The 24020-nt window shown below is 38.2% G+C and overlaps 1 protein-coding gene across 3 annotated transcripts; it reads left to right on the forward strand.

The window, feature by feature from the left end:
* The first annotated feature begins 11685 nt into the window (after nucleotides 1–11685).
* On the forward strand, nucleotides 11686–16677 carry C9H15orf61 (chromosome 9 C15orf61 homolog). Of its 3 annotated transcripts, none has more exons than XR_008687319.2 (2): nucleotides 11686–12469; nucleotides 16437–16572. XR_008687319.2 is itself a non-coding variant. In XM_055436972.2 (2 exons), exons 1-2 carry the CDS (start codon nucleotides 11737–11739, stop codon nucleotides 16562–16564), a joined length of 474 nt encoding a protein of 157 aa, XP_055292947.1. In that variant the 5' UTR covers nucleotides 11687–11736; the 3' UTR covers nucleotides 16565–16677. The 3 variants fall into 3 exon arrangements, 1 of the variants encoding a protein (XP_055292947.1); XR_016038274.1 differs by lacking the exon at nucleotides 16437–16572 and adding an exon at nucleotides 15724–15864; XM_055436972.2 differs by having other exon boundaries at nucleotides 11687–12082; nucleotides 16437–16677.
* Nucleotides 16678–24020: the final 7343 nt, after the last annotated feature.

Here is a 24020-nt window from a genome sequence, read left to right on the forward strand (position 1 = left end):
ACCCTCTCTGGTATTCTTGCCTGGAGAATCTTCATGGACAGAGGAGCCTAGTGGGCTACAGTCCATGTAGTCACAAAGAGTCAGACACAACTAAGCACTGCACAGCATCAAGTTCCTATTACACAGTCTTTTATCTTTGTATGTAATTTTTAAAATAGGTTATATCAGACATATATATATATATATCAGAGATATATGCAGACTGTGTTTTTCACTTAGCAATAAATTACGATGACACATCAGAAATTCTTAGTGTGTGTTAGTCGCTCAGTCATGTCTGACTCTTTGTGAGTGCACAGACTGTAGCCCACCAGGCACCCCTGCCCATGAAATTCTCCAAGCAAGAATACTGGACTGGGTTGCCATTTCCTTCTCCATGGGATCTTCCCGACCCAGGGATCGAACCTAGGTCTCCCACATTGCAAGCAGATTCTTTACCATCTGAGTCACCAAAAATTCTTACCCAATGCCATTCTAATAATGGCTTAAGGATGTTACTAATTCTCTATTGTTAGACCATCAAGCACATGGGCATTTCAGCGCATCCTTCCAATACACATCATGTTACTCTCAACCAGTTAAAATAGTTATAAGTAATATTAACAATGCCTTATAGTCACATGGTACTTTATAGTTCACAATCTATTTTCATATACCATTTGGTCCTTGCAATAAACTCAAGCAAATAGAGCAGAAACTCAGAAAGGTTACATAATTTCCCTAAGGTCATAAAAAAAAAAGAACAGTAATAGGGAGTCCAGATTCAAACCTAGGTCTATCTATCTCTGCAACCTGGGCTCCTCACTTTACATCATCATCCCTGGTTGAAGCCTTCATTTTCCAGATGAGTGATCCATGCTTAGAGAAGGGAGTAATGGAGTATCTCAAAGTTTCTTTAAGATAGAATACAGGTAAAGTAGAACCCAGGTCTCCTGACTCCCTGTCCAAAGCTCTCTCAACTACATGCTGGGTCAACAAATTAGGAAAAAAAAAACCAAATTGCTCCACAGCTACAACGGTGACCAACACATGCTGTTATACTTCTCTGAAGATTACTCCGTATATTTGCTCAGTGCTGCAAAGTGCCAACCCGATGACACTTGCAATCCTGAGCTTATTTGATGTGGTTGGGAAGCAAATGAGATTCCAGTGTCCCTGTTGTGCATAGGTGCTCAATGAGCATTTCCTGCATAGTGGGAAAGTGCCCTATATTTACAGTATTTGATCCAGTTTAACAGCAAGATCTAATGTTAAAATTAGCCTTGTAAAAGTTTTCACCCTAGTTCACATGAAAACAAGATTCTGAGATTATGACTAGCAATTTTTCATGAGTTGATTTATCTAAATAAAACCTATAAGGTTTTGAACCATTAAACATTCGATTTAGAAAAAAAATCTCAGCATACAGAAGAATAAACTGAGAAATGGAACAGATCTGTTTCTTGTTATAATTATGAGCAATATCTCAAACTCAGCATCCTTAGACCACTGAGCTGTGTAGGATAAATGTGCTAATTAATCAATTACTACCCAACAATGTACCCCGTTTATTTACTGAAATGCACCAGAAACGTGTGCAGAACTGGTAATTATTAATCATCTTCAGTAACAAATATGACTCAAGTTCACCTTCATATAATTAATAGAGCATGTAGTTAGTTTTAACATCTTGCTTTATTAGAAACAACAAGAAGGAATAAAAAGAAAGAGCTGAGCTACAGTTGTGGTTCACTGAAGTGCTAGCTTGGACTAAATGTGCCTATGACTCACAGCAGCAGCGTTATTCATACCTGTCCAAACTATGGCCAGATGCTCTCTCCATTAAAAACTAAGTTTGTAAAAACCAAACTTTTTAATGTGAATAAAATTTTAAAATTACAGAAAAGTTGTAAAAGCAGTCCAAAGAATTCTTACATATTCTCTACCCAGGTTCCCCTAATAAAATCCAAGTGTTAGAGCTTGATAACTTGCTTAGAGTTGGGATCTTTGCTTATGGTAGGCAAACGCCTTATTGCATGCCTTTCAAATTTAAAGATATTTCAAAAGTACTGCGATATGCATAGAAATAGTTGTTTAACAAAAAATTCTGCAAGTGATTCCATTATGAAAAATAATTCTTTTTTTTTCTTGAGGATCATAATGTGTGCCTTCAAATTTCCTTTTGAGTCAGACAGACTCCTGGGTATAGACAGGCCATATTTTGGGTCTATAATGCTATTTCCTGTTTACTTACAAATTGTATAACATCTAAAGTGTGTTAGTAACTTTTACATCTGAGTCTAGCATCAGATGATTCTTTTTAATTAAAGTCAAACATGAGGTTTTGAATTCTATCAATGTAGGTTCGGGTCCCAGCTCTGCTACCTGCCTGCCCTGTGACTGGAACAGCTTATTGTAACCTCTAACTTTGGACACTCTATTTCTTCAGTTTGAAGATGAGGAAAATGAAACCCTGATTTGGAATGTTGTTTCAATGAAACAATAAGTAGAAACTTCAATGCATGCTCAGTTGCTCAATAATGTCCGACTCTTTGAAACCCCATGGACTGTAGTCTGCCAGGCTTCTCTGTCCTTGGAATTCTCCAGGCAAGAATTTCTGGAGTGGGTTGCCATTCTCTTCTCCAGAGGAATCTTCCTGACCCAGGGGGTCAAACCTGAGTGTCCCCTGCATTGACAGGTGGATTCCTTACCACCATGCTACCGGAGAAGCCCAGTTGGAAACTACTTAGCATGAAATAAATACTCAGTAACTGGCTAAGTATTATTACACTGACATTATGGCCCTCCGAAGCCACTTTTAGCTTAAAAAAATGAAATATGCACAAGTATGCATACACAAATCAAAAGGTATTTCATATAATGGAAACTGAAAACGTAGATTCACATTTTTTAAGTTTTCCTGAAGGGAAAAACTGATAAAATTTAATGCTGTAGAACTCCAGTATTCTTGCCTGGAAAATTCCATGAACAGGGGAGCCTGGTGGCTACAATCCATGGGGCTGCAAAGAGTTGGACCTGACAGAGCAACTGAGCACATGCATACAGTAAATTAAAGGGCTTACCAGGTGTCTCGTCTCAGTGGTAAAGAATCCTCTGGCCAATGCAGGAGACCTGGAATCAGTCCCTGGGTTGGGCAGATTCCCTGGAGAGGGAAATGGTGACCCACCCCAGTATTCTTGCCCGGAAAATCACAGAGAGAGGAGCCTGAAGGGCTACATTCTATGGGGTCACAAAAGAGTCAGACACGACTTAGTGACTTAAGCAACAACAGTAAATTAAAAACCTGTCCCATCTGAAAATACCAGTGGAATGCCACTTCCAAAACCTAAACTGACAAATCATAAATCAGTGGGTAGACTACTGTATTTCTATGATAAAATGATTCAAGGTCCCTTTAAATGGAGAGCCCCCTCAGGGCATCTCAGTATTTGTTTATAGATCATTAACTACTTGACAGTGAGTCTGGAGAGGGGGCATAAAGACTCACAGCTAAAGTGCTAAGAGTCACTGTCGGTTGAAGATCAGCAATAAAGCCAAAATATCTTAGGAATTTGATATGAAAATCTGATTTCTACTACAAAAATGCTCTATGCTATTCGTGAATAAATCTGTTAGTAGGACGAGGCTCACTTTACGAAGCTGAGACTAATATGGGTTTTATGACAAAGTGAATTTACTGGGTCATGTTTTCAAATGCTTCCCCAAACACTGACTACATATTATAAAGATTGTAACACTGAAAACATGCCCATAAAGTGGACTGTGTTATCTGCCAGCATAAATCATACTTGGTTTCAAAAAGTCACACATATGTCTCCTTGCTACTGGATTCTATCATCCATAGGACAGGAGAATAGCATAGAAATGTTTCCTAATGAGAAGCTTACTGAAAGCTGAGAGACCAGAATTTTGATTCATGTTTCTCATGTATGATGTTAGATAAGTTTCTTTCCTAGTCTGCAGCTTAATTTCTCCAAATACCAAAATTAAAATTAAAACCACTGACCCTGAATACTATGATTTCCTTTCTCCAACGTCCTTCAAACAGACTAATTGTATTCATTTTACCCACTTTCAAAGCCCCCCCCCCAACTTATTCAACGAATAAGAGTGCCTACCATATGCCAAGTTTCTAGGTTCTGGGGTCACAATGGTTAACAAAATACACAAAACCCTCTGGCCTTATAAAGTTTATATTCCAGTGGGGTGGAGGAGGCAGGAAGAACTTGAAAGTAGCTTAGACACAGATACTTTTGGAAGAGATCCCTGTACCCACTTTGTTCACAATAAAATGTCTGACCAGAGTAATTCTTGTCACTCTCTGTAACAGCAGCCCCAGCTGCCAGCCAACTCCTTGAAGGCTTTCAGAACATCAATCAATTCCACAGAAGGACTCAAAAAGATCTAGAAAAAATATAGCAGTTCTTTCCTTTCCTAATGACTCCGGCCATAACTCAGTACCTCCAAGAGAATGATTTTGCATAAAACCAATGTATATTGTCCTTCCCAGGAAGACACAACCATATAGGAATGGAGGCTCAAGCACCGCTTGCCACTGACAGAAATGGAAAAAACGAATGAGCATCCTTCCTGTTGTAGAGAGATCTCATGCACTTCCTCTGGTGCTGAGCTTGGCTTAGAGGGCACTGAACTGTTAGGCAAATTTGGTTCTTGGAGACTCAGGACGGTGGCTCTTTGGAGTATGTTTTTAAATTCCACAACATGCTGGAATATGAACTGGGGCAGCAGCAATTCCACGGTCCTCCTTTTCTTATACAAAAAGTCCTAAAGCTTCAAACTGGAAACTGTAAATGAAATTCTAATTGGAAATATTTCTATCCCTTTTAAGGAATTCCTTCATCTTTTACCAACATGTTAACATATGCACTTAATATCTTGCTTTTAATTCTCCTTCTGAGAATAGTAGTGAATTAAAATCTACATGCCTACCCTACTTTCTTTTAAATCACATTATGAGCGCACACACACACAGAAATATAGTGATCAGGATCTCACAGTATGGTGGTAAAAACAATATAAAGATTCTACATATGTACTACGTCACACTTGGCTCATGTTCACTATATATGGTTTCTGTACATATTTGTTAATAAGTACTAATAGGGCATATTAATAGATAATATTATATACTACAGAACTCATTGTCTTCAAGCTTTTTATTGAAGTATAACATATATGCAGAAAAGGGCACACATCATATGTGTTTAGTAGTTCACAAACTGAATATACCCATTTAACAAGAATCAGATCAAGAAAGAGAATAATCCATAGGTTCATCAACTATAACAAATCTATTACTCTGTTGCTGGTGGTGGTAGTTTAGTCAATAAGTCGTGTCCAATTCTTGCAATCCCATGAACTGTAGCCCGCCAGGCTCCTCTGTCCATGGGATTCTCTAGGCAAGAATATTGGAGTGGGTTGCCATTTCCTTCTCTAGGGGAGCTTCCCAACCCAGGGATAAAACCCAGGTACCCTACATTGCAGGCAGATTCTTTACCAACTGAGCTAACAGGGAAGCCCATTTACTCTGGTGGGGGATGCTAACAATGCGGAAGGCTACGCATGTGAGGCACAGGGAATTTATGAGAAAGATCTGTACCTTCCTCTTAATTTTGTAGTGAGTCTAAAACCACTCTTAAAAAATTGTTTAAAAAAAAGAACTGTAAAAATCAAAGAATGTTTTTTAAAAGACAGAATAATTCCAGTCCTTCAGAAGTCACCTCGTACTCCTCCTAGTAACTGTCTCTGCCCACCAGTAGGGATCGCTACTCTGTCTTCTAACAGAACAGATGAGTTTAGGCCAGTTTTTAGACATCATAGAAATGAAATAAAATAGTTAATACTTTGACACCTGACTTATTTCACTATTCCCTATGTTTGTGAGATTCATGTGCACCACATGTGACTGTAGATGACTCTTGTTGCTGTGTAGTAGCCAATCGTGTGAATGTGCCATAATTTGTTATCTGCTCTACTACTGACACGAATTTGAGTACTTTCCTGGTTGAGTACTACAAATATAAATAGTGCTGCTATGAATATTCTAGTACCTGTCTTTTGAAGAACATATGTACACAAATTCTGTTGGGAATTGCCATGGATTGTTTGTGACCCCATAAACAGTTTTGAAAACATTTAAGCCCTAATATCCAATGTGATAGTATTTGGAGATAAGTCCTCACGTGTGAAGAGGGGATAAAAGTTAGGTGAAGTCATAAAGGTGTGACCCTATAATAGGCCTGGTACCCTAACTGGAAAAGAGTCAGACACAGAGTAGCTCTGCCTACCATGGGAAGAGGGAAACATAAGCCAAGAGGAGAACTCTCAGGGAACCCAACTGGCTGGCACCTGATCCTGGACTTTCCAGTCCCCAGAACTGTGAGAAATAAATTTGTTGTTGGCTAAATCTCATCTGTGGTATTTTGTTATGGCAGCCTGAGCACACTACCTAGGAGTGGTATGGCTGGGTCATAAGGCATGCATTTATTTAACTTTAATTAATAAACTGCCAAAAAACTTTCCAAAGTGGTTGCCAACCATGTATAAAAGTTCTGACTGCTACATATCCTCAGTACTTTCTATCTTTTCTACCTTAGCCCACTCCAGTGGGTGTGCAATATATAAGGTAACATACATTTTATTAATAGTTCCATTTTTCATATGATTAGAGAAACTAAGCCCTTTTCACATTATTGAACATCTAGATGTTCCTCTTTGGGAAGGGTCCATTAAATATTTTGGCCACCTTTCTATTAGATTGTCTTTTTATGATTTGTTCTAGATACCAAATGTTTTGTCAGATATATGTAATGCAAATACTTCTCTCACTCTTTTAATTGCCTTTTTATTTACTCTCTCAATAATGACTTTTAATGAACAGAAATTCTTAATTTTAATATATTCCAAACTATCAACTTTGTAGAACTTATTTTTAACATGTTCTGAACATTTGCAATGTCATAAGTGTCTTTAAAACAAAACAAAACAAAATCCCTTCTTTCTAGGAGCAGTATGATACACCCATGCACATGTTAAAAGCTGTACAAGGTAGCACTATTTATAGATATTTTTCTGGGGTTCTGTCTAAGGGATAGGTCATCTCTCCATACTATGTGGAAAACTAAATATTTGTGCATTTAATGCACTTAATTACTGGATACTAAGCAATTTTTTTAAACACTGACTTAGGTTTTTTAATAACAACTTCTAAGTCCCTTTGAGGGCACTTGAAGAATTAGAACTGAAAATTCATTGCTATGAAGAATTAGAACAGAAAAGAAAATCAAGCATCTGCTCTGAATTGTAGTTTTTTGAGAGATTATCTTATTTCAATTATGGAAGGAGTACTATATAAAGTTAGAAAAGATATGTAGATGTCATGTTCTTCAGCTCTGTATCTTTAGGTTGGGGCAATATTTCATTAAAATACTCTTGAAAACCTAGGTGTGGTACACCATCTATCAGAAATCTTTGGATGAACTTCCTATCTTAGAATAGAAAGAGAGATAATCAAAGAGCCTTGGATCAGAGAAACCTTTACCACTGATGAGGTTTTTCCAGGAGAGTGTCTTCCAACATAAATCCTTCAGTTCCCTAGCTGTTTTACAAGCCTCCATGAGACAATGCAGTGCTACCTATGTAAATTTCCGGTTCTCTTTATCGGTGGTTTTTACTTTATATACTACAGAACATAGGATTTCTCAGACTGAAGTAAGAGGTTCCCCAAATGTTTGATTCAAATTTTATTTTTTTAAATAGATTCTTATACTGTCAAAAGGGAGATGTCACATTTTTTTAACATATTACAAACTCCCCATGCATTAATGTGAAGTTAAGCCATTTCAGCATAGTTCTCAAAATTCATCTCCAGTTGTCATCTTTAGTTGAAGCACATGCCCAAGATTTCAAGGTGAATCACTTAAAAACCACTCTTACTTATACCTACTTCTCCCAAGAGATCAGGATTTTCTTGATAGTAAACAACCAAAACAAACGAGTAAGAAATAAACTGTTATTTTTTAAAAAGAAGAAGAAAAAAATAAACTATCCTCAGTCTACTATAACTGCAACTGTTGTCCATAGCCCTCAACTTGAAAAAATTTTGAGCATAAAACAGCAGGGTCAAGAGTCCACTGGCAGTGGGCCAGCCATGGCATCCCAACCATACTAATTCCCGTTGGTCTTACCTATGTCTCTGCCAGCCAGTCTCCCTTGATTCCTTCTCATTTATAAGCTTGGTTCTGCAGACTTCCTATTTATTATTTTAGCTATCCAACTGCCTTCCAATAAATTCCTTTTCTGCTAAAAGCAAAACAAACAAAGTAAAAACCCAAGACAACAACAAACCAGTCTCATTTTTTAAATTTACCTTTAATATTAAAATTTTGCACTTAATAAATGTTTAGTAATAAAACACAAGTTTTCATCTACTTTATAGGTTGGGGTTCTGACAGATTTTGTTTCAAAAAGAACTCCATCTTTTAAAAATTTAATTTGAATTCCTGTAATGGTTACTGCCTTGAAGGCACTGCCACATGGAGCTCCTGGAAGGAAGTTAGAATTAAACAAATACCACTGTCTTTGTAAGCTTCGGCCTTCAAGAACCAGTCACCTCAAGATCTCCACATCCGATATCAGTTTCAACACAACTTTTCCCAGTCATCTTTTCATTGCCTTTGGTGCTGCCTATTGTAAAAGCAGTAGAAACTAGAGATACAACAGCTCTCTCGTCAGGTGTGGTTCTCAGCATTACAGGGATCTGTGCTTGTTTGTGGGGTGTGTATATGCATGAAGAAGAACTGGACAGATGGGACTTTAAAGGGCCTCCTGAATCAAGCCTTGCCCTGAAAACCTTTGTGCTATTGAGCTTTGGTGTCTGAAAGTTCCCAAGAAAGAGTAAACTGGGTAGTTTCATATTTTTGGTTATTGACTGCACAAACCGATATAATGGAAAAATTGATATATCTGAACAACTGGTATACTGAACAAATTTATAATATTGTGTTAAATGGAAAACAAAATGTTTTCTTCACAACAAATAATGTACTGAAACACATCATCTATAGTTTACATTTGCTAGTTAGAAAGAAGGCCAAAGAAGTGAGATGGCTGAAATCTGAGTAAGTAATATTTCATAGTTTCAGAATTCTCAATAGGAAGAAGGAAACTCTTGCTCAAAATCCTAGGAAACTGTTACTGCTCAGTTATAATTAGTACCTCCTGTATCACTAAGGAGTCTTTTCTCCATTATTTTTATTGAATTTTTGTTACCTCCAAAGTTAATATTGTACCTAGCTATTAAATACAGTTGGTTAAAAATTAAAACTTATCTTTTGTGGGGAAAAAGTTTAGAGAACATATTCAATGTATTTAACATTGAAATGGAGAAGAGATTTAATGTTTAACAAAGACAAAAATATCTCTATATGAACTGAGCAACATCTCCATGGTGAGAAGTACTATATTAAATATAAACCCATTATGTAAAAAGTGTTAAAAATCATGGTACTGAATTTTAAAATGTTAAATATAAACCCATTATAAAAAAAGTTATTTGAAATCATAGTACTGAATAACTTCCCAGATTCTCGTCTTCCAACCATTTCTGTGCAAATCTAACTATATCGTGCCTCCCCATAAAATCTTTTAAAAACTTTTATCTAACAGGGAATCTTATAAAGGTAAGGTTTAAATTATTTGCGTGACTAAAAGGCCCCTGAAATTACTTATCCTACAAGATTTGGTACATGGTTATGGGTGCTCAATCACTGTTTGTTGAAGGAATCAATAAAAACTGGAGAATATAACAGTCGCCACACTATCCTCCACTCCCCTTGAGTTTTCAGCAACAATATTAACAGCAGTGGTTATATGGTGCTTACACATAATTATCTCATTTACATCCAGCACTTTCCAGACACATTTATGTATGCTTTTTTTCCAAACATGAATTTAAGACATGTAAGAGGAAATGCTTCTCTAGAAAACAGATGTATACAAGTTCTTACCCTAAAAAGCTGCAAAACTTGAGAAAGAGTTTTCCTAAAGAACTCCGGGAGTTGGTGATGGACAGGGAGGCCTGACGTGCTGTGATTCATGGGGTCGCACAGAATCGGACACGACTGAGCGACTGAACTGAACTGAAAAGAGGTTAGCAGCAATGAAATTAAAAGATGGTTACTACTTGGAAAATTATGACCAACCTAGAGAGCATATTAAAAAGCAGAGACATTACTTTGCCAACAAAGGTCCATCTAGTCAAGGCTATGGTTTTTCCAGTGGTCATGTATGGATGTGAGAGTTGGACTATAAAGAAAGCTGAGCGTCAAAGAATTGTTGCTTTTGAACTGTCGTGTTAGAGAAGACTCTTGAGAGTCCCTTGGACTGCAAGGAGATCCAACCAGTCCATCCTAAAGGAGATCAGTCCTGAGTGTTCGTTGGAAGGACTGATGTTGAAGCTAAAACTCCAATACTTTGGCCACCTAATGGGAAAAGCTGACTCATTTGAAAAGTCCCTGATGTTGGGAAAGATTGAGGGCAGGAGAAAGGGACGACAGAGGATGAGATGGTTGGATGGCATCACCGACTCGATGGACACGGGTTTGAGTGAACTCCGGGAGTTGGTGATGGACAGGGAGGCCTGGCGTGCTATGATTCACGGGGCCGCAAAGAGTCGGACAGGACTGAGCGACTGAACTGAACTGAAAGAGGTTCGATAATGGGCGACAAGATTATTAGGGCTTAAAACTAAAAGACTCCTGGTCTGGCCGTTTTCCAGGCTCTGAGGGCGATGGTGGTGCACACTGCACGGAGAGATTTAAGGCTTTCAAAAAAACAATTTTCTTTCCTGTTGAAATATCTGGGGCTTATTTTAAAAAACACTAAAGTTTTTTTAAAACACGAAAGTTGAAAAGTGCTCCCCGGCTTTACTGCTGCTGCTGCTGCTAAGTCACTTCAGTCGTGTCCGACTCTGTGTGACCCCATAGACGGAAGCCCACCAGGCTCCCCCGTCCCTGGGATTCTCCAGGCAAGAACACTGGGGTGGGTTGCCATTTCCTTCTCCAATGTGTGAAAGTGAAAAGTGAAAGTGAAGTCGCTCAGTCGTGTCCGACCCTTAGCGACCCCACGGACTGCAGCCTACCAGGCTCCTCCATCCATGGGATTTTTCAGGCAAGAGTACTGGAGTGGCTTGCCATTGCCTTCTCCGCCAATGCAAATCTCGGGACTTGGCTTTTAACTCACTTCCCACAGGACAACTTCTTCAATTGTTTCCTCAGCACCACCAATGAAGGATTTCTTCAGTCCACAACTTGGAAGAGAGACTAGGGCTTGAGTTCTTCCACTCCACTGGGTAAAGTTATTTAATTGTTTTAAAGCTTAATTTTCCTCATACCTGAACTAATAAAACTCACGAATCCCCCCTCACCCCCTCCCTAGGGTTATTAACCACTTTATGAGGTCTTTGGTGACGATTTAACTACCTCAGCGAGCTCACTGCGCCGGCCCTCCTGGCCGCTCCACTCTCTCCCCAGGAAGCCGCGGGACCTTTGTGCGCACGCGCCGCCGCGCCTCGGGGGCTCTCGCGCACTCGCGCGGCGCCCGTAGGGCGTCACGCTACCAGCCCCGGGGGGCGGGCGCGCGCGCGCCTTTGGCCCCGCCCCCAGGGGCGCGCGCCCGTAAGGCGGCCGAGGGGCGGGGACGCGGGCGAGGCCGGTCATGGAGGCCCTACGGAAGGCCCACGAGGTTGTGCTTCGTCTGCTGCTGTGGCGGCCCTGGGCCGCGGGCGCCGCCTCCCGCCCGAAGCCCCGAGCCTCGGAGGTGCTGACGCGGCACCTGCTGCAGCGGCGCCTGCCTCACTGGACCTCCTTTTGCGTGCCCTACAGCGCCGTCCGGAACGACCAGTTCGGCCTCTCGCACTTCAACTGGCCCGTGCAGGGCGCCAACTACCACGTCCTGCGCACCGGCTGCTTCCCCTTCATCAAGTACCACTGCTCCAAGGCTCCCTGGCAGGACTTGGCCGGGCAGGACCGGTTCTTCACTGCGCTCAAGGTCGTCAACCTCGGTGAGTGGCCCAGGGCCGGGGGAACACGTCCCGCCGCCGACGGCCCCACTGTTTGCAAAGCAAGCTGACAGACGTTCTGCCTCCGAGGCCGCGACCCGGTCCCGAGATCGGAGCGCGCTGGCGCGAGGTGACCCTGCCGCGGCCCCGCGCAGGCTCGCCCGGGCGCACGCGCTCGCCACGCTTCGCCCCGTGCTGGGGCGTGTCCCAGACTCTGCCTCCGCGTCCCACCCACTCTGCAGCCTTGCAGGACTGACCCTGGTCCTGGCCTTCTGTACTCCCCTCCCAGCAGCTGCTTGTCAGAGCTAAGTTGTTGCTCCTGGATGGTCCCCCGGAAAGTGGGGCTTATGGACAGGCCTGTACAGTCGGACCCCTCTACATCCGCTCCTGGTGAGAGGGCATTTTATTCTTACTTCCAGCAACTCGTTAATTAGAAGGCGCCTTCCACTGGGCAGTAGGAAGGAGGGTGTAGGGCGCTGAAAATGACTCTGAAGTTTTTATAAAATGCCTGATTATATGGCAGGATTCATTCTCATGAACATCATTTTGTGGGTGCGTGCAGAGTATAAAATCTGGAACTACTTTTTTAAGTTTCTTTGTTCTCTTTACATGAAGTCCCACCAAGTTCGTTTTACTAAAACCACTGAAGGTTTTCATCGGTGGTATTGGCTTCTTCAGATAATAGGCCTAAAAGATATTTAAAAGATTGCCTCCTTAATACTGGTATGTTTTCATGGGAATATTCTAAGTCAGAGTATTTACTCTTGCTGAATGTTTATTATCTTTTGGTTAATGACAGAAGAGGCGTGAACATCGACATGGGTGCATCTTTCATGTTTTATAGGTAAATGAAAAGTAGGCCTCAGGATGTTTGAACCTATTAATAACTGATAATCAAATTAATCCATATTTCAGCAATTCAGAATTTAGCTGTGCAAGCTAACTTACATTACCCAACCAGTTTTTTGAGCCAGAATTAAAGCTGAACACGCGGCCACACTTTTACTATATAGTCTTGACAGTTTCTGAAATTTAAATACATTAGGTGTATTTTTGCTTATAATTACTCACATATGTAAATCATAGGGTTCTGGAGCCATTGCTCCACTCGAACTGTCCTGAGTTCATCCCGTTAAGGAGAAGACTGTTTAGCGATGTGTAATCTTTTAAAATATGCTTTATTATTTGGCTGATGAACTATATAGAGCATGCCCGCTAATTTTGAAGTTGATGTAAAGAAGTTGAAGAGTAGTGATTTAGAAAATTCAATCCAAAATTATTTGGAGAGACTAGAGTGATGACTAGATTCAGGAAGAATACGTTTGTTTTATTGAATAGCATCTTCAGAAACAGAAAAAAGTCATTCTTCCCAAATGTACAGTTAATACACTTTAATAGGTTAGGAAAAGCATAACTGGAGAGTTGTTGGTAAGCTATGTACCCAGTGCCTTTTTTTAAAACAGTTTTCACCATGTAAGAACACCTTACTGATTAGGGCTTAATCTTTTTAGGTAGAAAGAAATCCAAAGAAAATAGGATGCCTAGAACGTTCTCACATAGAAAAGTAGTGAAAGTAGTAAAATCTTTTCAGGAAAGAAACAACAGCTGTAGTTTTTTTTAATGTGTGTGGAAGAGAAAGCTGAATAGTGTTTTAATGGTCTTTATGACCTCTTTAAAATTCTAAAAATTCTGTTTAAAGAGAATAAGAATTTTATATTAAACTGAAAGGAAAACTTTCTGCTCAGGTATTTGCTTTAATACAAATTGGCTTATACTAATAAAATATTTTTTTCTGGATTTTTTATTCACCAGTTTGGTAATGTTTATTTTGTATTATTGTCTTAGGGGAGGGAATTAGATAAATAGGATTCTTTCTTATTTTGTGTTCTGCTATTGTGCCTCTGGATCATCAAGTACGTATTCTATTTAAAAATACTTAGGATTTTAGTCCTCCTCTTCCCTTTCAAATTAGTAATTATCAAAGTAATTCATTTTTCAATTTTGTAAATAATAAAGATTTGTCTTTTACCCATTTGTTCCCTTTCTCGCCTGCCTTCCTTTCAATGGAAGCGACATTTTACTGATGGTGTATCAGTCTGGGTATCCTGCTGGGAAGTAGATTGAGATTTAAGAAAATCAACTTACCATTGGAATGAATGGGTAATTGGAGACTTGCTACAAAGTTCTAATTTTTTTTAAGTGCTTAATTTGACAGTGGTTTACCTACTGTTCAGCTGACTCAAAATGAATTATTATGCAAAGAACTGGGTTTCACATTCATTTTGATGTTATGTTTCAGACATTCTAGAAAAAATTTGATTTTTCATCAAGCCTTATAGATTTTATAACATGTGCTATAAAGAAAATTATGGCATTTTTAACTGTGTTAATTATGTATGTGGCTAATCTTCACATTTAGTGTGTTAGCCTGACTACATTAAATAAGTAGACTGCAGGATAAAAAAAAATAGAGAATTTCTGACTCCCATATCACATCTCAACCCCCTGTCAAACAGCATTAACAGTTCCTAGTTGTTTCTTAGTAAGAGCTAATGTAGTTATTAGTAATCCTTAGTCAGTCCTCCATTTTAGCTGAAAAAATATTGACCATTTGTGTGATTTTTTAAAAATATAAATATTTTACAGGAAACTGATAAATACTGTAAAAACAAACAAAATTTTCAGTGTCACCAGCTATTTCTTAACGAATGTCCTTATCATTGGTTTAAAAGTCATATTTTGTTTATTTTACTATCAATATATTTGGAAAATTAGTAATTATTTCTAGAACCTGTTTTTCTCTCACTCCTTTGATTTTCACCTTTTGAAGTTGTGATAACATATATTAAAGTTTATTTTTTATTTCAACTGCTCCCTCTTCACTCACTTCTACCTGTCTTATTCTTCACTTACTTCTTCCTGTCTTCCTCTTGTTCTCTTGTCCATTCCCCCATACTACACCCCCACTTGCCTTTTTTTTTTTTTTTTGGTTGAATGATTAATAAATAGCTTTATGATGCTAGTTTTTGTGACATTCCTTTGAGGCTTTCAGAGATTTCCTGGGAGGTATTCACAAGGCAAAGAAGGCAGTATGCTGTGAAAGGTTTCACAGGAGTTCCAGGAAACCCTGTGAGTGTAAAAAACTGTGACCCAGTATACTCCTAAAAATAGAGAGGTGCCAGTCTGAATGGGATTTTTTGCCTTTTCTCATTGCCAACTAGTGATGCTTCCCCTGATTAATCTTTGGCATTACAGTGGCTGGAATGCAGCTTCAGGAAATAAGCACAAAGTAGTCCAGTGAACTAATACAAAAAAAACTCTTGCAGAAAAAAATAAGAAAAAAATTTAGCAATATGATTAGTTCTGAACATGTGTTGATTTCCCTAGTAACTAGAAAGAAAGTGATTTTCCAAATTACAACTCTTCTTTTAAATTGACATTTTCTGTCCATTTCCGGCCTATGTATGTTCCACTCATACACGGGAACAGTAAAGTTAATATTTGTGCAAAGCATACAATATTTTTAGTGATTTCATGTGTGTGTGGTTTTATACATATGTTTTTACTGTTATTAATAGTCATTGATTTCAGATAAGTGCCTTACAAAAAATAGGAATTGTGAAAGTTTTTTTTCTTTTCCCCAGCTTACTCTCACGTGCCTGTGAGGGCTTAATGCAACCAGTGACTTGTATATGTTTAGTTCCATGAATCACAAATGGCAGCTTATCACACATGGAAATATTCCAAGGAGAAATATATTCTTGGAGTCTACTCTTAACCTATTTCAAGTAGGTTGAAACAAGGTTTTCAAATCAGTTGTAAAACTATGAATGGGATTATTTCTTTCTCATGCTTGTTGTTATACCAAAATCTTCCTTAGAATTAGGTTTTGCCTTTGATTTTGAAGACAGCTTTTTGACCTAGTTTCTTTTAAATTGTACAAAAATTATTTTAGCCATCAGTATTACTGTCCAACTTATAGCACAATAAGATGATCTAGTAATTTATGCTCAAGGCCAATAATGAAGAGCCTCTACAACTAAATAAATGAATGTGCTCTGTTTGCTTATTTGTGAAAAGACTATAGAATTACTTCGTAATTACTCAGAAGTAATGAATTAATGTTTGTAAAGTACTTGAAGTAGTTTACACCAACCTTATCTATAGTTTTAAAAATCTCTAGATTTCACAATCATAGATGAAATTAACCTCTTAGGTAGAGTCAGTGTTTACTCATATTTTTACAGCTTTATAATTTCTTGATGTTGCTAAAGAGTGCTGTGTGATTTATACCATGACAAATATGAGTACATCATTAATGTTTATTTCACAAATAACATATTCGTTTGTTTTCTAGGTATTCCAACTTTATTATATGGACTTGGCTCCTGGTTATTTGCTAGAGTCACAGAGACTGTGCACACCAGTTATGGACCAATAACAGTTTATTTTCTAAATAAAGAAGATAAAGGTGCCATGTACTGAAAGGGTGCGTTGAAGAACGTAAATATCAATAGATTTTTTTCTCATGTGTATGTGCAATATTTATTTTTGATCCTTTAAAATAAAACTTTGCAAACACCTTTTTCTTCCTACAGTGTGTGGTTCTTTAAGATGAATCATTGCCCTCAAGAGGCAAAGCTTTTCATCTGTTGTAATATATTGCGTACTCTGTTTAGCCAATGGGAAGCACAAACACATAACATTATACCAATTTTTTCCTATAACTAGGTTGAACTAGAGATAAAAAATGATTGTAATTTATAGATTCTTTAGTTGTATATCAACTCTTTGAAAATATAGATACCCACACAAAGAAGGAAGGAGAAAAAAGTCTTTAACACTGGGAAAAGTAGAGAATTTTAGAATATATGATGGAGATAAGATAGCATCATTGGCAAATCTAAAATTGATAAGAATTCTAATTGCAATCTGAAATTTAGACCATTCAACTGCCAGGATTTTAAATGGAAATGTGTTAAAAGCCCTTGGCCATTTTCCTGTACTAGAGGTGTGGGTAAAATGTTGAACCTTCCTTTTACCTAAAGAATCCAATACCACACTATTTTTTTTAATGTAATAACAACTCCATTTAATGCAGATGCAGCAAAATAAATGAAATTAAGACTTATTAAAAGTTAAAATAGCATGCTGATAAAGCTGTAAGAACAATTAAGATCTGGAAAGACCCAGAAAAAATAAATTTGGTAACTGCTTAAAAAAGCAATTAGCTGAAATGGTACATATCCATAGACTTATTGGCCATAGGAAGTGGGCTGAAATTTTAAAGACCTGATGGCAGTTTTGTGTTAGAATTTTATTAAGTTAATTGCATTTTTGAAAGCAAAGTCATTAAAAAAAATTTATCCTTGGGGGTAGTTACAAAATACCCAGACGAATGGTAAATTTCAGAAATTTGGAGTAATTTAGGAAGAACTAAGTAGAACTATTTAATTTCTAAACCAATGGGTGTTTAAGATTTATGATCTCTCCCATAATTACAAACATGCATTATATATCATTTTATGTTAATGTGTTACTGGTGCTCTGCAACATTTACACATTTCTGTAGCAAAATGTTTTATAAAATTCAATCTAGTCAACATTTGGGTGCGTGCTTCTAACAAATCAGGGAAAGTGAATGGAAGTAATTCAGGTGAAGGTACCAGATTAATGGAAGTAACACAGCTGGCTTCCTTAAAGGTAGTCATTTTAAATGAGCTACAGAGAATGAACTGTTCTTCAAATATATGTAGTGTTCACTTGTCTAAAAGCAATTCTAAATAACACCTTAATCAAAGAAGTACTTATAGTCCAGAAGAATATACTTGACACTAGTTAAATGAATGGCTTACACAAAGGAGATAGTGTTACGTTAAGCTTCATTAATAATAAAACTGACTATTAGCATTTTGCAAGGAAGGCTAGAGATTTTCTCTGTAATGGGCAAAGTTAAATAACTATAGCTCATAAGTTTTAAGTCAAATGCTGGTCATTCATTGCTGCTGGTTTCGTCAATACTTGTTGTAAAGGTTTGGTCCCCACACAAGGCTGATAAAATGGTTTTTAATTACTCGACTATAAATACAGCTTTTCAGTAAAGTTGCACTTCTTTTCACACTGGCCTGTTTGATTTCTGATAATTTGTACTGCTGACTCTGCTTACCTGTTTTTCAATAGCTACAATCACAGTGACTTCTTGTCCATACGGTGATAGGTAAGTCTCCTTGGAGAACATCTTTGACAAACTACCCTATTGATCTCTGTAATTCTCTGCTGTTTGCAGCATTAAATAGAGCCTTGATTTCTTGCCTGATGTGCTCACTGTGTAACAATTAAGCAAATGTAATATTTTCTTGTATTACATGAAAATCAATAGACCTCTTGCTCTCATGGAGTTGATCATGGTGAAGGATGAACTCAACAATGGCTAAGGGCATGGTTCAAATATTTAAAGTATCATTCCTTGGATTTATGAAGCCTTATAGTGAACCATTTAGTCTGAAAAATGCTTCTCATTGAACAGCAATGGTTTAAGTTTTATCTTTGAAGTTGAATATTACATCAAAGTATTGTGGCCTAAAAGGGATAAAATATAAATGCTGAAAGTCAGGAGACTGATTCTATTTTTAGTAATAGTGCTGTCTTACTTTTTGATTTCAGGTTAATAACTCCTCCTTTGTGTCTTAGTTTTTTCTACCTGTAATCTGAGAAGGGCAAAATAAACCTTTCTACCTTAAAAGTGTACATTGAATGTGCTCGTAAGCACATGTCAGTTTTACTTCAGAAATGCTGGTTTCATAATCCTCATTCTCATTTTCCATTTATATTTAAAAGGCTTCATCAGTAAAAGGATTTTTAAAATGAGGTGAGTGGAAGGGAGGAGGAGACACATTGAAGGCAGTTTGTGTGAGCCTCTCCGTACATGCTGGCTATATCTGAGATGGCAAGCAGGGTTCAAGTGGACTCTGCCCTTCTGGAGAGCAGTTTTCTTAGGAGGAGTCATGGAAACAGAGACAGCTTTTCTGCATCTACTTTAATGGGACTTTAGTCTTTAAAATAATCCAGGCAAAAGTATTTTTTAAATGAAGATGAAGATTAATTTCGGTTTAAAATCTTGCATCTCTTCTATTGTTCAGTTCAGTCGCTCAGTCGTGTCCGACTGAGCACGCATGCCAGGCCTCCTGTCCATCACCAACTCCCAGAGTTCACTCAAACCCATGTCTGTCGAGTCAGTGATGCCATCCAGCCATCTCATCCTCTGTGGTCCCTTCTCCTCCTGCCCCCAGTCCCTCCCAGCATCAGTCTTTTCCAGTGAGTCAACTCTTAGGTCTGTACAAATCAATGATCAAACGTTGGAAGAAATTTCTAGTAAAAATTCATGGTTCCTGTGTAAGTGGTGAACCACCATAAGGATTCCGTAACAGAAAAAAAAAAAAAGATGCTGTAACAGAGTTGGGGGCAAGAAAGAGGTTACTACTACTACTACTAAAATCCCAAGTTTCTCAGTGCTAATGTCTTCAGTTCAGTTCAGTTGCTCAGTCATGTCCGACTCTTTGCAACCCCATGAAATCGCAGCACACCAGGCCTCCCTGTCCATCACCAACTCCCGGAGTTTACCCAAACTCATGTCCATCGAGTCGATGATGCCATCCAGCCATCTCATTCTCTGTCGTCCCCTTCTCTTCCTGCCCCTAATCCCTCCCAGCATCAGGGTCTTTTCCAATGAGTCAACTCTTTGCATGAGGTGGCCAAAGTATTGGAGTTTCAGCTTCAGCATCAGTCCTTCCAATGAACACCCAGGACTGATCTCCTTTAGGATGGACTGGTTGGACCTCCTTGCAGTCCAAGGGACTCTCAAGAGTCTTCTCCAACACCACAGTTCAAAAGCATCAATTCTTTGGCGATCAGCTTTCTTCACAGTCCAACTCTCACATCCATACATGACCACTGGAAAAACCATAGCCTTGACTAGATGGACCTTTGTTGGCAAAGTAATGAATGTCTCTGCTTTTTAATATGCTATCTAGATTGGTCATAACTTTCCTTCCAAGGAGTAAGTGTCTTTTAACTTCATGGCTGCAGTCAGCATCCGCAGTGATTTTGGAGCCCAAAAAAATAAAGTCTGACACTGTTTCCACTGTTTCCCCATCTATTTCCCATGAAGTGATGGGACCAGATGCCATGATCTTAGTTTTCTGAATGTTGAGCTTTAAGCTAACTTTTTCACTCTCCTCTTTCACTTTCATCAAGAGGCTTTTGAGTTCCTCTTCACTTTCTGCCATAAGGGTAGTGTCATCTGCATATTTGAAGTTATTGATATTTCTCCCAGCATTCTTGATTCCAGCTTGTGCTTCTTCCAGCCCAGCGTTCCTCATGATGTGCTCTGCATATAAGTTAAATAAGCAAGGTGACAATATACAGCCTTGACGTACTCCTTTTCCTATTTGGAACCAGTCTGTTGTTCCATGTCCAGTTCTAACTGTTGCTTCCTGACCTGCATATAGGTTTCTCAAGAAGCAGGTCAGGTGATCTGGTATTCCCGTCTCTTTCAGAATTTTCCACAGTTTATTATGATCCACACAGTCAAAGGCTAATGTCTTAACACACCAAATTGTAAAAATAGTTACAAATTCATATACGTGTATTGTGTTTAGTCGCTCAGTCATGTCTGACTTGTGATCCCACGGACTGTAGCCCACCAGGCTCCTCTGTCCATAGGATTCTCTAGGCAAGGATATTGGAGTGGGTTTCCATTTCCTTCTCCAGGGGATCTTCCCAACCCAGGGATTGAATCCAGGTCTCCCACATTGCAGGTGGATTCTTTACTATCTGAGCTACCAGGGAAGTCCATATTCATCACACATTTGGTCACTAATATTTTCTTATTGTTGGCTTCAGTAGAAAAGGAAACATTTTTAATTATTAAAAGCCATATATATTTCTTTTAAAATACACATTTTATCTTGTGTCATTTCACACAAAACTATAATCACAAAACATCTATAATTTCTTGAAGTAATGTCTTTTAATTCCATTATGAATGAATGTCATTTGAATGAGTGGAGTGACCTAAAGACAAGGATCTGGATTTCATTTCATTTAAAAGCTAATACAGATAACAGAAACCTTATCCTAAAGCTAGTGGATTGGGTATCTTCTTTTTTTCAGCACTTAGCATTCAGACAGTAATGATGTTTGGGGCATCTTAACCTAAACCAGTACTTAGCATTACATCTCACCTGGGTCAACAGTCTAGGGTATCAGAGTTAAACTGTGTTACTGTAAATTAATGGAAAATGTAACTGCACTTTGCTGAAAGATCAATGTCCAATAAAGGCTGCACAATCAAATCTTGTTGCAATGATTGAGGTCTTTAATTGCCTTTCAAAGATAAGGTGGTAATCAACACAGCTTTAACTGATCTTTTTTACTAGTTCAATTACATGCTAATGACTAGTGCCAAGTCAGAATCTTTAACTACTTATACTTATTAAATCTTATTTAGTAATGAAAAATTACTTTAGCTTACCCAATCGATAGAACACACATCTTAATTACTATATTTCACTTTTATACTATTTTATGTGCTTGACAACTGTTTCACAAGCTTTCCCAACAATAAGCAGTGTTATTAGTAGTGAGGACAGGCCATAGGGTCTTTTTCTAACAAAAATTAGAGATCAGATACTAAGGGGAAAATTCTGCTTTAAACAAAGATGTGGATAAAATAGTTCCCAATGATGCAAGCTTAGTCATCCAGTGACTTCTGAAAACTGTCTTGCTAATTGAAAGTACACTTAATACAACTGAGATGAAATAAATCTAGATTGTTTTTACTAAGTGTATTTCTAAGTTCTGTTAGCTTTCTAGTAAGGAAAGGATTTAGTATACAGCCCACTCTAAAAATCTGTTTGGGGGAAGGGTAAATGTTAGAAAAGGCAAATGACTAAATAAATAAATAAACTGAGGATCATCAAAATTAAAATCTTTTGTGTTTTAAAGGACACTATCAAGAAAATAAAAAGCTGACATGGGAGAAAATATTTGCGAATCATATATATGATAAAAGGACTTGTAGCCAGAATATATAAAGAACTCTTCTAACTCAACAACCCAATGAAGAAATAAATTTGGACAGACATTCCTCCAAAGAAAGTATACAAATATTTACTAAGCACGTTAAGAACATTTAACATAAACTATTAGGGAAATGGGAGTCAAAACCACAGTGAGATACCACTTCTTACCCACTGGGATATATATAGATAGAGAGATAAATAGATAGATCCCAGATCTATAATAGATAATAAAAAGTGTTGGCAATAAATGTGGAGAATATGGAACCCTCGTAACTTGTTAGTGGGAAGGTAAAATAGTGCAGTCACTTTGGAAAAGTTTGGCCATTGCTGAAGGAGTGTGAAATTATCATATTACCTGGTAATTATGTTCCTAGGATATATACTCTACAGAGTTGAAAATATATTCACAGAAAAACTTGTACACAAGGGTTCATAGCATTATTCACTAGCAAAGAACTGGAAACAATTCAAATATCAGTAAGTGGATAAAAATAAAATTTGGCATATTCACACAATAGAATATTACATATTCAACCAGAAAAAGGAAAGAAGTACTGAGTCATGCTATAGCACCGACAAAGTTTTCTTGAAAACATTACACTGAGTGAAATAAGCCAATCATGAAAGACCATATATTGTATGATTCCATTTATACGAAATGTCCAGAATTGGCAAATCTGTAGAGACAGATAGTGGATTAGTGATTGCCTCAGTTCAGTTCAGTTCAGTCGCTCAGTCGTGTCTGACTCTTTGCGACCCCATGAATCACAGCACGCCAGGCCTTCCTGTCCATCATCAACTCCCAGAGTTCACTCAAACTCATGTCCATCGAGTCGGTGATGCCATCCAGCCATCTCATTCTCTGTCGTCCCCAGTCTCCTCCTAGGACTGGGGAAATTGAGAGGAAATGGGGAGTAAGTGATAGTGGGCATGGGGATTCTTGGGGGATAATGAAACTGTTCTAATGGCTGCACAATTGTGTAACCATACTCAAAACATTGAATTGTACACTTTCAAAGGAAGAACTGTACAGCATCTGAATTAGCTTTCAATAAAGCCATTAAAAACTAGTAAAGCGGGGAGGGGAAATGGGTAGTTAGTGCTTAATAGGTGTAGAGTTGTAATTTTGTAAGATAAAAAGAGTTCTAAACATAGATGGTAATGATGGTTGCACAGTGATGTGAATGTACTTAACAGTATACGCTTAAAAATGGCTAGTGTGATAAATTCTGTGATGTGTATTTAACCACAAATAAAAATAATTTTTAAAAATTCGTAGTTCAGTTCAGTCATTCAGTCATATCCAACTCTTTGCGACCTCATACCAGGTCCCTGTCCATCCTGAAGTTTGCTCAAACTCATGTCCATCGAGTCGGTGATGCCATACAACCATCTTATCCTCTGTCATCCCCTTCTCCTCCCACCTTCAATCTTTCCCAGCACCAGGTCTGGGTCTTTTCTAAGGAGTCAGTTCTTCGCAAAGTATTGGAATTTCACCTTCAGCATCAGTCCTTCCAATGACTATTCAGGACTGATCTCCTTTAGGATGGACTGGTTTGATCTCCTTGCAGTCCCAGGGACTCTTCAAGAGTCTTCTCCAACACCACAGTTCAATTCTTTGGCACTCATCTTTCTTTATAGTCCAATTCTCACATCCATACATGACCACTAGAAAAACCATAGCTTTGACTAGACAGATGTTTGTTGGCAAAGTAATGTCCCTGCTTTTTAATATCTGTCTAGGTTGGTCATAGTTTTCCTTCCAAGGAGCAAGCGTCTTTTAATTTCATGGCTGCAGTCACCATCTACAGTGACTTTGGAGCCCAAGAAAATAAATTAGTAAAGGATTCAATTAAATT

Source organism: Moschus berezovskii, chromosome 9 (genome assembly GCF_049115385.1).
Source record: "Moschus berezovskii isolate FMDL1 chromosome 9, NW_MosBer_1.0, whole genome shotgun sequence".
Taxonomy (NCBI): Eukaryota; Metazoa; Chordata; class Mammalia; order Artiodactyla; family Moschidae; genus Moschus; species Moschus berezovskii.